This window comes from Elephantulus edwardii, unplaced genomic scaffold (genome assembly GCF_000299155.1).
Source record: "Elephantulus edwardii isolate Elephantulus edwardi_28Jun2011 unplaced genomic scaffold, EleEdw1.0 scaffold00472, whole genome shotgun sequence".
Lineage (NCBI taxonomy): Eukaryota > Metazoa > Chordata > Mammalia > Macroscelidea > Macroscelididae > Elephantulus > Elephantulus edwardii.
This window is the reverse complement of record NW_006400222.1, coordinates 562,050-576,942: the sequence shown is the minus strand read 5'-3', so window position 1 is coordinate 576,942 and position 14,893 is coordinate 562,050. Positions and strand designations below refer to the sequence as shown.

Here is a 14,893-nt window from a genome sequence, read left to right as displayed (position 1 = left end):
TTGATGGGAGTGTAAAATGGTGCAACCACTGTGGAAGACTGTATGGCACTTTCTCAAAAAGTTGCAAATAGAATTACCATTTGATCCAGCAATTCCACTACTAGGAATTTGCCCTAAAGAAACCATAACCGCCACTCTAGCACATATATGCACACCCATGTTTATTGTGGCTTTGTTCACAATAGCAAAGAGCTGGAAACAACTCAGGTGCCCATCAACAAACAAATGGATAGAGAAGCTCTGGTATATTCACACAATGGAATACTACATAATGTTGAAAAACAATATGCAATATGAAATATTGCATGAAATATGAAATATTTCATGAATAAATCATGAAATATGCAAAATGGATGACCCTGAAGGACATTATACTGAGTGAAAATCTCGATCACAAAAGGACAAATATTGCATAGGGCTGCTGTTGTAAAACGGGACTGACATTAGGGTTGAGGGAAGGCAGAGAAGGAGAGAAGGATGTATACCGCATTAAAACAGATGAAGGAGAGAACTGTTTAAAAGAGCTATATGAATGGGTATTCTTGTCATTACAGGAGTCCAGAATGGAGGCTGCACAGTGGAGTGGACTTGAGGGGAGGGATTGCATAACAATGCAAGAGTTTTTCTTTTATTTTTCAAGAAGCAGAATGAAGGGGGGAGGGCAGGGAGAAAAATACAACAAGGAATGACTGGAAACCCTAAGTTTCTGTAAATGTTCATTAAAATTAATTTTTAAAAAATGAAAGGGGCAAGTAGGGCTAAAAAAACTCAGGTTGTAATACTGGTGCTTGAAGAATTAGAGATCCGGTGAAAGAAAGGAACAGGTTCACAACTTTGACAAACTTAATAAAAATTGTCTATGTAAATGTTTAAAAAACATTATTATGTGCCTTATTCTTTTTTATTTACTTTCTTTACGTTGTCTTAATACCTGTATAACTGATGATGATTCTTTGTCTTCTTCACTGCTAGCTGATAGAGCATGGGGGAGATTGAAGGAACATACAGAGTTTTGCAGACCACAGGGACACGCCTAGGGGCTCAGACCCCTGCTGGAGTGAGCACATTGGAATCTGGGCAAGGCCTGCTGGCAGCCATGACTCGGGCACAGGAGAAGTACCTCCACATCAGGGTGAAGCTGCTTGACGGCACCGTGGAAGCCTTCGATGTAGAGGTAAGGAGAATCAGAAAAGTTCTGGATGTGTACACCAAGTAGTAATGTCTTTAGATAATTCAATCTTTATATAAGCTATGCTTCTGTTATTGTGGAAAAGATTTAGATTGCAATCATTTTAAGGCTAATCCATGTAAGGTAATAGGAATAGCTGAAAACGTAAAATATTTTGTAAGCCTAAAAAAAAATATTTTGTAAACCTGTTTTCCTTCATTTTCTAAAGACCAAATGTTCTATATGAAGCTCCTTTTTTCTGGTTAGACTTTGAAGATTCTCCGGTTGACCAAGTTTAGCTCTAATGGCATACAGTACAATTCCTGAAAACAAACATATCAAGGTTTCACCTTTTGGAGAAAAGTATAGGTAAGCCTAGGGTCTTAAAATGCCAATAAAATTTTGCAGTTATATTCCTCTTCTCTTTTTTAGAGGTGACTTGAGTTGTCCTGAAGGGCATAGACCCTAGAGCCAGATTAACAGTAGACACAAATCACTGACCACCTTGGTGACTGGGATATCCGAGGTGTAAGCCTCTTGGTCTGCAAGTGAAAGCTCTATGTGAATTAAACTTATGAGGTTCCTACCCACCCACCCACCCCACCCCTGTTGTTGATTGCCAAGTTGAGTATGACTCATAGTGACCCTATGACCCAAAAGCCTAAAGCCTTTCTATAACTATCATCATTTCTCTAGGTTCATAGAGTTTCCAGAGGCATGTGATTTAGGAAAGATTCACAGCTTTGGAAACTCTTTGAGCTATTTTAAGATTTATAGCTTTGGAAACCCTGTTGGACAATTGTAAGATTTATCACTCTGAAAACCCTTTGGGGAAGTTGTAGCCGGGGTACCACTCAGAGGTTGCTGTGAGTGGAAATCAACAGGACCATGGTGGGCTGGTTTGAGTTTGAATCTAAAAATTAACAAGGTTACTCCCTGGTGCAGGCAACTGGAAAGGACTTAGTCTCAATTTAGGATCTCTTTGTTGTAACCATGGGACTGCATACAGAGAGCCTAGAACAGAGTTTTAGACTCAGAGTTCAGTTGTAAACAAGGGGAATCAGCTTAACTAGAGTTTCCAAGATGAAGATTGTATTCTTGTCATCCTTGAAAGGAAGTGATACACTCACACGACAGTACACCTTTGTACCAGCCTCTTTTCTGTTTGCTTAATCCTCTTTTTTTAGTTCCCTGTCAAGTTTTGTTTCTCCTAAAAGGTGTTAGAACAAATTATTATCTTTTTCAAATCTTACCATGTTGGTTTTAAGTATTTAGAAATTTTTCCTGCTTTCTGACTAAATATTTGAAAGAAAGGACAAAAGAAGAAACTGCTGTTGCAGGAGGTTTATCTGGGATTGGGAATTCCTATTGAGAAGTCAAGATGGTGTACAGAAAATGAATGATGAGTAGTTGTGAGCACCATGACGAGGACTGCTGAATGAAAACCTTGGTGCCACAAGCCTGCCAGCAGTAGGTTTGGAAGGAGCTGTCCAGAGGCAGCTTCCAGCACAGAACCAAGGGCCCAGCCTTCTCTCAGGTTCTGCAGCGTCTGAATGTGTGTGTGTGAGTATACATGCATGTATTTGCCTGTGTGAAAGTGCATGTATTGTGTATATGCATGTTTATCAGTGCATGGAAATGAGTATTAGCTGGTAGTGAGTTCCCAGGGCCTGACTAGATGGATTCATCATGTTAGAACTCAAGAGGTTGTAAGTGGTTTGGTTTGGGTTTCTTATAACAATCTTATTTGGGAAAGAAATAAAATTTCATTAGGCCAATGGTGATTGAAACTAGTAGGACTTGTATGTGCAGATCCCAAAGTCACCACTTACGTTGTGAAAGAGCAGACACAGCATTTGCAGAGAAAAGGCAGCCTTTGAACCTTCAGAATGCTGGTGATTTCTGACAGATGGGTCACTTTGAGGAAATGGTTTCAAAGTCTGGGAATTTTATTGAGTTCCAAATCGCTTCCTGTCAAATGTTCAGAAAAATTTATGCCATGTAGCTACCCATAGTAAGTGAATTTGCTGTAGTCTGGGTTTATTAGAAGTTAAAATGCTTTTGTTGTTGTTGTTGTTACTGTTTTAATTACTCTCCTTCTAAAGTTGTTGGGTGTCACTGAGTTGACTACAACTCATGGAGACCCTGTGAACAGCAGGTCTAAACCTTGCCGAGTTTCTACCATCCTCACTATCTCTTTCATGCTCAGACTCAACTGCGGTAGTCACTGCTTCAGTCCATCTCCTTGAAGGTCTTCCTCCCTTTTATCAACTTTCCCCAGGATGCTGTGTATGTCTCAGGACAGACCCTCATAAACATATGTGCGAAGTAAATTAGATGAATTCTCATCATACTTGCCTCTAAGAAGCACACTGGTTGCACTTCCTTTAAGACAAATTTGGTCTTTTGGCAGTCCGTGGTTTATTCAGTACTATTTGCCAACACAATTCAGAGATAACTTTTTTTCCCCTTCGGTCTTCTTCATTTGTTATCCAACTTTCAGATGCATAGGAAGAAACTGAAGAGGCCATGGCTCACAGTAGCAAAAAGTTGGAACCCAAGTACCCATCAACAAACAAATGGATAGAGAAGCTGTGGTATATTCACAAAGTGGAATGTTATGCAGCACTGAAAAACAAATAACTCATGAAATATTATATAGAATGGGTGACCTTGGAGGGCATTATGCTGAGTGAAATATCTCAGTCACAAAAAGACAAATGTTGCATAATGTCACTGTTGTAGAACAGGACTGATACGGAGGGGGGAATAAGAAAAGAGGGGATAAATAATGTACACATTGAAACAGACAAGGGAGAGAACTGTATAAAAGAAATATATGCTTAGGTATTATTGGCATGACAAGAGTCCAGAATAAGAGTAAAGTGGTCCAGGAGATGGATCTGTATAACAATGAAAGAACTTTTTTCCAAAGAAATAAGTGAACGGGGTGGGGGTAGGGGGGCAGGGAGGTAAATGTGCAACAATGAATGGAAATAAAAATTTTTTTAAAAGACCATAGCTTGGATCAGATACACCTTAGTCTTTAAACTGTTGTACTTGATCTTTAAAAGTTGGGAGAGGTTCTTGACAGCACATTTCCCCAGTACAGTACATCTTTTGATTTGTTAACTGCTGCTACCATGAGTGTTTTGGATCCAAGTAAAATGAAACCAACAGCAACTTCAATCTTTTCTTCATCTTTGTAGTATTGCTTATTCATCCAGTGGTAAAGGTTTTTATTTTATTGATGTTGAAGTATAACCAGTATAGAGGGCTGTAGTCTTTTATCTTCTGCAGTAAGTACCTCAAGTCTTCTTCACTTTCTGCAAACAAGGTTGTGTCATATGCATAATGCAAATTGGCAGTGAGTCTTTCTCCAATTCTGATGCCTCATTCTTCTTCATAGAGCTCAGCTTCTTAAATTATTTGCTCAGCATACAGATTTACTAGGTGGAGAAAAGATACAGCCCTGACACATCTTTACTGATTTTAAACCATGCAGTGGTCCCTTGTATTTGGATAGCTGCATCTTGGTGTGTATAGATTTCATATGACTACAATTAAGTGTTCTGGGATTATAATTACTCTTACTATTAGCTATAACTTGTTGTTGTTGTTGTTATATGCTGTAAAGTCGCCTGCAACTCATGGCGACCCTATGTACAACAGCCCTAAACCCTGCTCTGTCCTGTGCCAATCACACTGTCTCTGACACACCCACCCCTATTACCCTTGTCATTGAATCAATCCACCTCATAGAGTGTCTTCCTCTCCTGCACTGTTCCTTCACCCTCCTAAGCATGACATCCCTCTTCAAGGTCTGGTTCCTCCTTGCAACATGTCCGAAGTATGTCAGACGAAGTTTCAGAATCCTTGCCTCCAAGGAGCAACCTGGTTGAAAAAAAATAAGAAAAAAAGTAACTTATCCTCACATAATTAATAAAACACAAACATCCTTCTGGTATTCTCTCCTTTCAACCAAGATCCATCTGACATCCCTTGTGCCATGACCTCTTCTGAACAAGCTTGAATTTCTGACAGTCTCTCTTGATGTACTGTTCTAGCCATTTTAAAAGAATCTTTGGCAAGATTTTACATGCATGTGATACTGATATTATTGTTATATAATGACCACATTCAATTGGATTACTTTTTTGGGAATGGGTATGAGTATGAATCTCATCCAATCACTTGACTAGATAGTTGTCTTCCATATTTCTTGGCAGATACTTATTTCCAAAGTACTTATTATCTACTTACTTATTCCTTGTTGTGTTTAGTGCCGTCGAGTCAAAGGCGACTCATAGCGACCCTGTTAATGAAAGTCCTCAACACTTGTGTGCGTGACTTTCATCCTTTCTCCAGGTTCATAAAGTTTCCGGAGGCAAGCTCTTCACAGAAGTGGATGCCATTCCTGCTTCCAGTATTTATTCCTACTTAATAATATTTAACAACTAAATTTGATATGGAAAAAAGGAAAAAAAGTAGAGATTTATAATTTGTGTTGTGAACTCAAAAGTTCAAATTCACTGCTGTTATGTTGTTTGTTGTTATGTGCCATCGAGTCGCTTGCAACTCATAGCAACCCTATGTACAACAGCCCTAAACTCTGCTCTGTCCTGTGCCAATCACACTGTCTCCGACACTCCCATCCCGATTATCCCAGTCACTGAATCAATCCACCTCATCATAGAGGGCCTTCCCCTCCTGCGCTGTCCCTCCACCCTCCCAAGCATGATGTCCTTCTCCAAGGACCGGTCTCTCCTCACAACATGTCCAAAGTATGTTAGACGGAGCCTCAGAATCCTTGCCTCCAAAGGGCCACCCGGTTTAACCCTCTCCAGGACAAATCTATTTGTTTTCCTAGCAGTCCATGGTATTCTCAGTACTCTTCTCCAGCACCACAGCTCAAAGACATCAATTCTCCTTCTATCCTCTTTGGTCATTGTCCAACTCTCTGATGCATAACAAGTGATTGCGAAGACCATGGCCTGTATCAGACACACCTTAGTCTCCAGAGAGACCCATTGCTCTTCAGTACTTGGAGAGGTCCCTAACAGCAGACTTTCCCATGGCAATGCGCCTTTTAATTTCCTGTCTACTGGTGCCAAGAGTGTTGACTGTGGAGCCAAGCAAACTAAAGCTGTGTACAATCTCAGTCTCTTCACCATCTATCCTGATGCTGCCAGTTGGTCCAGTGGTGAGAATCTTTGTCTTCTTGACATTGAGCCTCAATCCATATTGGAGGCGGCAGTCCTTGACCCTCTGCAGCAGGTGCTTCAGGTCCTCTTCAGTTTCAGCCAGAAGGGTTGTGTCATCTGCATAACGCAGATTGTTGATAAATCTGTTATATTGGTTCCAATTCATAGAGACACTCCACTGTGTTTCCAAGACTAAATTTTAACGAGAAAAGACTGTCCATTTACCAGGACCCACTGGTGAATTTGACCTGGAGAGTACAGCCATCAGGTTAGCAATGCAACTTGCTACTGATTGAGCCACCAAGGTGTAATCTGTCTCTGAGAAACTCACTTCTACTCAGCACATGTTATGCTTAAGGAAATGGTAAACTTTTCTAAGGTTTTCTGAGGGTTTTCTTTTTCATAATTAAATATGTAAAATACCCTAGTGGTGTACTTCATCAATAACCTGCATTATGCAGATGACAAAACCTTGCTTGCTGAAAGTGAGGAGGACTTGAAGCACTTGTTGTAGAAGATCAAGGAATGTATCTTTCTATATGGATTACATCTCGATGTCAGGAAAACAAAGATTCTTACCACTGGATTGATAGGCAACACCTTGATGGAAGGAGAGGAGATTGAAACTGTCAACATCTTTGTCTTGCTTGCATCTACAATTAACACCTTTGTTATGAACAGTCAGGAAATAAGGAGATGCATTGCACTGAGAAAATCTGCAGTTAAGGACCTCTCCAAATTATTGAGGAATAGTGATGTCACTTTGAGGACTAAGGTGTGTCTGATTCAGGTCATAGTCTTTCCAGTGACTTACTCTGCATCTGAGAGCTGGACTGTGAATAAAGATGACAGAAGAAGAATTGATGCCTTTGAGCTTTGGTGTTGGAGAAGAGCACTGAACATTCCATGGAAGGCTAAGAGAACAAACATATGTCTTAGAGTGGGTGCGGCTGGAGTGCTCTTTGGAGGCAGGAATGATGGAGCAAAGGCCTCTCATACTTTGGGCATGTTGGTAGGAGAGGGGCTATTTCTTGGAGAGGGACATGATGCTGGGAATGGTACAGAGTCAGCAAAGGGGAGGAGGACCCTTGACCAGGTGAATTGACACAGTGACTGCACAGTGGGCTCTAGTGTGTCAGGAAGTGTGAGGATGGAGCAGGATAGGATATGGTTCAAATCTTTTGTTCATAGGGTCACTATGAGTCGTACTCAACTTGACAGCACCTAACAACAACCCTAATGGTGTAGCAAGTTAACTACTGGACTGGAAATTGCAAGGTCAGCACTCACCAGCCACTCCAAGCGAGAAAGATGAGGTGGTCTGCTCCCATTAAGATTTACAACCTTGGAAACCCAGTGGAAGGTTACCATGAGTCAGGAAGGAAATCAATTCCACTCTAGCACAATTGGTATAAAATATGTAAAAATGATTTGGTGGGAAAGGCATCTGGCTTGCTCTAACTTCAAGAAATTGCCCTATAAATAGCCTGTGGAGCTCTGATGACCTAGTGGTAGGAAGCTGTGCTGCAATCCTGAAGGCACACAGTTCGAATCCTTGAGATGCTCTGTGAAAGAAAGACACGCAGTCCCCTCCTATGCAATTTACTGCCTCTGAAAGCCTACTGGAGTGTTAGCTGTGGGTTGATTCTGACTCAACAGTACACAGCAACAACAATAAATAGTCTAAGGTTAGTTCCTCTGAGACAGGGGTGAGACATGCCTCTCCGCTCCATATTTTTACCAATTCTGACATTAACCATCCCTCCCACAGTACTTTGTCCTTTTTCTCTGCTAGATTGCAGTGGCCACACAGAACTCACATGATTATTGAGTTTATTAGGGAAGTGACAGGTCACAATTCAGGTTCAGGAATACTCAAGATAGAGCTATCTGATCAAGACACTTTCTCAGCTGTGCAACAGGCAAACTTCTCTCTGATACTCAGCCCTTCTGGTTTTTTTTTGTAAGATGAAAGATGTGATTCAAGCAAGGTGATTTGAGTAAGAATGGGAAGGGTGTAAAAAAAGAAATGATAAGGTTGATGACTTGTCACCCTCTCTGGTAAGATACCTCCACCCTAGAAAACCTTAACATAACATTTGAAATGGGATCATAATCACAGGTATGTTAAGGTTTACAGCACATCGCAAAATAGCTAGAAGGGTCATATTTAATAATTCACTGTATCATGATGTACATCATTCACTGTGTATATCATTGGTGAAACACACATACACACACACACACACACACACACGCGCGCGCGCGCATCATTGCCGTTCAATCAGAACTGACTCATTGTGACCCCTCCTCAGCTTTCCAATGCTGTACACACATAGGAGGAGAATCCCCATCTTCTTCCCAAGGAATCACTGGTGGATTTGAACTGCTAAAGAGGTGGCCTTTGGGTTAGCAGCACAACTTGCTAAGAACTATACTATCAGAGCTACCTGTATAAATGTGTGTATATATAAGAAAGAAATTTATTTCAAAGAAATGGCTGACACAGGGGAAGTGGCAATTTCCAATCCATAGGTCAGGCTAGAGAAAGCTGCTGTCTTCCTATCCAATTTTTATGTTGTTGTTTAGTGCCATCAAGTCAATTACAACTCATAGCAACCTTCTGAACAACAGGTGTGTACCTTATCCTGCACCATCCTTATGCCCTCTGCCACTCTTGGGTCCATTGCTGGACTTCACTGTATAGAATTCACAGGTAATCACATCATCTACATCTGTGGGAAAAGATGATGGGAAAGCTCAGTATGATCAGTAAAAGCAAGGCCATAGTCCACACAACTGTGAAACAGACCAGCAATTGCTCCTATGTAAGTTAAACTTGAAACTGAAGGAAATTAGAGCACATCCACAAAACCCAAAATAGAACTTTGTGTGGACTGCCACATTTGTCTTGGAAGAAGTAGAATCACAGTAGGCTCCATCAAAATAAGGGCAATGAGACCTTGTTTCCCATACTTTAGGCCTGTCATTGGGAGGAGCCAGTCCCTGGGGAAAGATACCAAGTTTGGCAAAGTAGAGGGTCAGCAAAAAGAGCTGTGTTGACAGTGACTGCGACAGTGGTCTTGAGCACAGCAGGGATTATGAGGAGGGTCAGGATGGGGCAGGGTTTTGTTCTGTTATGCATTGGATGGCAGTTCACATAGATTCAGGAGCACCTAACATTGTCAATGGACAAAATACTGAATGATGTAAAAAATATCAAAAGATGATGAAAGGAACACAGAGTTACTATACAAAAAAAGAATTGATTGACATTTAACAATTGTTGGAGGTAGCATATGCTCAAGAATCAGTCTCCACCGAGTTGTGTGGAGGCAGAGTCACAGTGAGTTCAAGATTCTGCTCCACCGTAACCCACCGCCATGGTCAAGAAAGGCATTGCTGCTGGAGGAGTAATGGATGTTAACAGTGCTTTCCAAGAGGTGCTAAAGTCCACCCTCATGCACAATGGCCTAGCACATGGAATCTGTGAGGCTGCCAAAGCCTCAGACAAGCACCAAGCCCATCTTTGTGTACTTGCTTTTAACTGTAAAGAGCCTATGTATATCCAGTTAGTAGAGGCCTTTTGTATTGTGCTGAAACCCAAATCAACCTGATAAAAGGTTGATGACTGTAAAGAAACTAGGGGAGTAGGGAGGTCTTTTCCAAACTGACCGAGAAGGAAAGCCCCACAAAGTGGTTGCTGCAGCTGTGTAGTTGGTAAGGATTATGGCAAAGAATCTCAGGCCAAGGATATCATTGAAAAGCAATTCAAATGCAAGAAATGATACCAATAAAGAACTTGGCATATTGGGGGCAGGAGGAAGAAAAAATTAAGTCCAATTATAATCTCTCTTGGCACCAGTAACCAGGAAATTAAAAGACATATTGCGATGGGAAAGCCTGCTGTTAGAGACCTTTCCAAATTTCTGAAGAGCAGTGGTGTCTCTCTGGAGACTAAGGTGCATCTGATACAGGCCATGGTCTTTGCAATCACTTGTTATACATCAGAGAGTTGGACAGTGACTAAGGAGGATAGAAGGAGAATTGATGCCTTTGAGCTGTGGTGCTGGAGAAGAGTATTGAGGGTACAAAGGACGGCTAGGAAAACAAACAGATTCATCCTGGAGAGGGTTAAACCAGGTGGCTCCTTGGAGGCAAGGGTTCTGAGGCTTCATCTAACATACTTTGGACATGTTGTAAGGAGGGACCGGTCCTTGGAGAGGGATATCATGCTTAGTACGTGGACGGACAGCGCAGTAGGAGAAGGCCCTCTTTGAGGTGGATTGAGTCAGTGACTCAGGTAATCGGGATGGGTGTATAGGAGACAGTGCAATTGGCACAGAACAGAGCAGAGATTAGGGCTGTTGTACGTAGGGTCACTATGATTGCAAGCGACTCAACAGCACATAACAACAATATACCAAAGGCATTTGAGGCAGGAGTGGCATCCACTTCCTAAACAACATGCGTCTGGAAACTATGAACTTTGAGAAACAACAGTAGTTATAGAAATGCTTCAGAGCTTTTGTTCATAGGGTCACTATGACTCATGCTTGACTCGACAGCAGTCAACAACAACAAAAACATACCAAAAGCATTGGCAAAAACCAGCACTCCAGGGATTGACTGAATGCAAATTAAGATGTTTCAACAAATGGATGCAATGCTAGAAGCTTTCACTTACCTAGTCCAAGAATTATTCAAATTCCAAAGAAAGGTGATCAACAGAATGAGGGAATTATTAAAAAAAATAGCATTAATATCACAAGTAAAATTTTTCAACAGTATATCAACAGGGAATAAATACTAGAAATTCAAGCTACATTCAGAAGAGAATATGAGATGAGGGCTATCATTGGTAAACAGAATACCATAAAGATATTATCTTATGTTTTATTAATTATTTGGAAGCATTTGACTTTGTAGAAAAAAGAAATTATGAATAATTTTGCAAAGAATGAGAATTCTATCTACAACCAGGAGAAAATAAAATAGATGAATGGAATCTTCTAAGGATCAAATCCCTCTGCGCATCCAAAAACTTCTCCAACAGGGTAAAAAGGGAAGCCATAGATTAGGAAAAAATATTTGGTAATGACATGTGAGATAAGGGTCTTATATCTAGAATTTATAAAATACTTGAGCAGTACAACAAGATAAACAACCCAATTGAAAAATGGGCACAGGGTAAGAACAGACACTTCACTAAAGAAGACATTCAGATGGCAAAAAAACACATGAAGAAATGTTCAAAATCCTTATCTCGAAGAGAGGTGCAAATCAAAACAACTGTGAGATATCATCTCACCCCAATAAGAATAGCAAAATCTAACAGAACAGCAAACAACAAAGGCTGGTGAGATTGTGGAGAAACTGGAACCCTTATTCACTGTTGGTGGGAGTGTAAAATGGTGCAACCACTTGTGGAAGGTGGTATGGCGCTTTCTCAAAAAGTTGCAAATAGAGATACCACTTGACCCAGCAATTCCACTGGAAATATACCCCAAAGAAACCATAACTGCCACCCAAACAGATACATGCTCACCTATGTTTATTTCTGTTTTGTTCACAATAACAAAGTGTTGAAACAACCTAAGTGCCCATCAACAAACGACTGGATTGAGCAGCTCTGGTATATTCACACAGTGGAATACTATATGGCATTGAAAAACAAGGAACTCATGAAATATTACACAAAATGGGTGACCTTGGAGGACATAATGCTGAGTGAAATATCTCAGTCACAAAAAGACAAATACGGCATAATGCCACTGTTATAAAAGAGGACTGACATAGGCTTTGGGGGGAACTGAGAAAGATGGGGTAAATAATGTATACTGCGTTAAAAAGATGAGGGAGAGAACAGTTTAAAAACAATATTTGACTAGACATTATTGTTATGACAGGTGTCCAGAACGAAGGTAGCATAGTGGAGTGGACTTGAAGGGAGGGATTGTATAACAATGAAAGAATTTTTTTTCTTTTACTTTTCAAAAAGAAAAGCTAATTGGGGGGAGGGGTGGGCAAGGAGAAAAGTGCAACAGTGAATGAAAGAAAATTCGAAGTCTCTGTAAACTTTCATTAAAATCAATTTAAAAAACTTTTTTTGAAAAAAGCATGAGAATTCTCTAGCACTTAATTATGATAATATAGAATATGTAAATAAACCAAAAGGCAGTTTTTCGAACAGAACAAGAGGCTCCTTTATGATTTAAAATAAAGATAATTTGCTGAGGTTGTATCCTTTCACCATATTCATTCAGTGTGTGTGCCAAGCAAATACTGAAAAGCTCTGCTTTATGAAGAAGGCAACACCAGCATTGTTTTTTTGTTTGGGGTGTGTGTGCGCGCGCTGTCAAATCAGATTTAACTGGTACAGGAGGAGATTGCCCCTCCTTCTCCAGCAGAGCATCTAGTGCATTTGAACCACGTACCTCTGGGATTGCAGTGCAGCTTCTTGCCACTAGGCCACCAGAGCTCCTGCAACATCAACATTGTATGAAGAGTTATTAACATCCTTTAGATATAGATGACAAAACCTTGCTTGCTGAAAGTAAAAAAAAAAGACTTGAAGCATTTACTGCTAAAGATCAAAGCCTATAAGAATTTGAATTACACTTAAAAATCCTCTCATCTGGACTAATAAACAGTATCATGAAGTTGTTGTGATTGTTATATGCCATCCAGTCACCTGCGACTCGTGATGACACTATGTACTACAGTCCTAAATTCTGCTCTAACCTGTGCCAATCTCACTGTCTCCGACTCACTTACCCCAATGACCCTAGTCTTCCTCTCCTGCGCTGTCCCTTCACCCTCCCAGGTGTGGCATCCTTCTCCAAGGACTGGTGCCTCCTTGCAACATGTCCAAAGTATGTCAGACTTCAGAATCCTTGCCTCCAAGGAGCAGCCTCATTTAACCCTCTCCAGGATGAACCTGTTTGTTTTCTTAGCAGTTCATGGTATATTCAGTACTCTTCTCCAACACCAAAGCTCAAAGGAGTCAATTATCCTATCCTTCCTAGTCATTGCCCAGTTCTCTGATGCATAGCAAGTGATTGCAAAGACCATGGCCTGTATGAGGTGCACTTTGGTCTCCAGAGTGACACCATTGTTAATTCAGTGTTTTGGAGAAGTCCCTAACTGCAGACTTTCCCATTGCAGTGCATCTTAATTTCCTGGCTGCTGGTGCCAAGAGTGTTGACTGTGGAGCCAAGCAAACTAAAGCTGTTAACAATCTGAATGTTTTCACCATTCATCATGATTCTGCCAATTGGCTCAGTGGTGAGAATCTTTGTCTTCTTGATATTGAGCCTCAATCCATATTGAAGACTGCAGTCCTAGACCTTCTGCAGGAAGTGTTTCAGGTCCTCCTCAGTTTTAGCAAGCAGGGTTGTGTCATCTGCATAATGCAGATTGTTGATGTATTTTACTCCAGTCCTGATGCTACACTTCCCCTCATAGAGCCCAGCCTCCTGGATAATCCTGCATACAGGATGAAAAGGTATGGCGATAGGACACATCCCTGGTATACACCCTTCCCAATTTTGAATGATGCAGTGCTTCCTTGCTCTGTTCTGATGACTGCCTCCTGGTCCAAGTATAGGGTTTGCATAAGCACTATCGAGTGTTCTGGGATTCCCATTCTTCTCAGAGTCAGCCACTGTTTGTTGTGATATACACAGTCAAACGCCTTTGCATAGTCAATGAAACCCAGATAGACATTCCTCTGATACTCGCTGTTTTCAGCCAAGATCCAGCTAACATTAGCTACAATATCCCTTGTACCATGACCCTTTTAAGCCCAGCCTGCACTTCTGGCAGTCGATGTGCTGTTCCACTCGTTTTTGCAGAATCTTGTTGCATATCACTGATATCAATGATACTGTTTGATAATTTCCACACTCTATTGGGTCATCTTTCTTTGGAACAGGAACAAATACAGATCTCTTCCAGTCAGTTGGCCAAGTGGATGCCCTCTAGATTTCTTGACACAACTTGGTGAGCACATGTAGGGCAGCATCTGTTAGTTGAACTACGTCAGTTGGTATACCATTGTATCATGAAGTTAGCAAGGGTTTTATTTTACTTGGATCTCACAGAAGCTGCAAAAGACTTTTTTTAAAGTATTCAAAGCAAAGATTTCACTTTGAGGATGAAATTGTACCTGACCCAAGCCATGGTCTTTTTCAGTCACTTCATGCATGCAAGGACTATAAATACTTAATGGATCAGTGAGTTGATGCAGGTGAAGAATATTGGTATACCATGATTACCAGAACAAACAGATCAATTTGAGAAGTACTGCATCCAGAATACTCGTTGGCAGTGAGGATGATGGACTTCATCCACTGTGCTTTTTGTTTGTTTTATTTAAATTTATTAATTTCAGTAAAAATTTACAGAGACTTTGGATTTCCATTCATTCACTGTTGCACTTTTCTCCCCTCCCCGCCCTACCCCCTAGTATACTACCCTCTTGGAAAAGTAAAAGAAAAATTCTTTCATTGTTTTACAA

The 14,893-nt window shown here is 40.8% G+C and overlaps 1 protein-coding gene and 1 pseudogene across 1 annotated transcript in view; both read left to right on the top strand.

The window, feature by feature from the left end:
* The first annotated feature begins 982 nt into the window (after positions 1–982).
* The window catches only part of FARP2 (FERM, RhoGEF and pleckstrin domain protein 2), a 124,529-nt gene continuing 110,618 nt past the window's right edge, over positions 983–14,893 (top strand). Inside the window, exon 1 of the mRNA XM_006902934.1 lies at positions 983–1,174. Coding sequence (XP_006902996.1) covers positions 983–1,174 — 192 coding nt within the window. The remainder of the gene's footprint in view (positions 1,175–14,893) is intronic.
* On the top strand, positions 9,756–10,160 carry LOC102872169 (annotated as a pseudogene).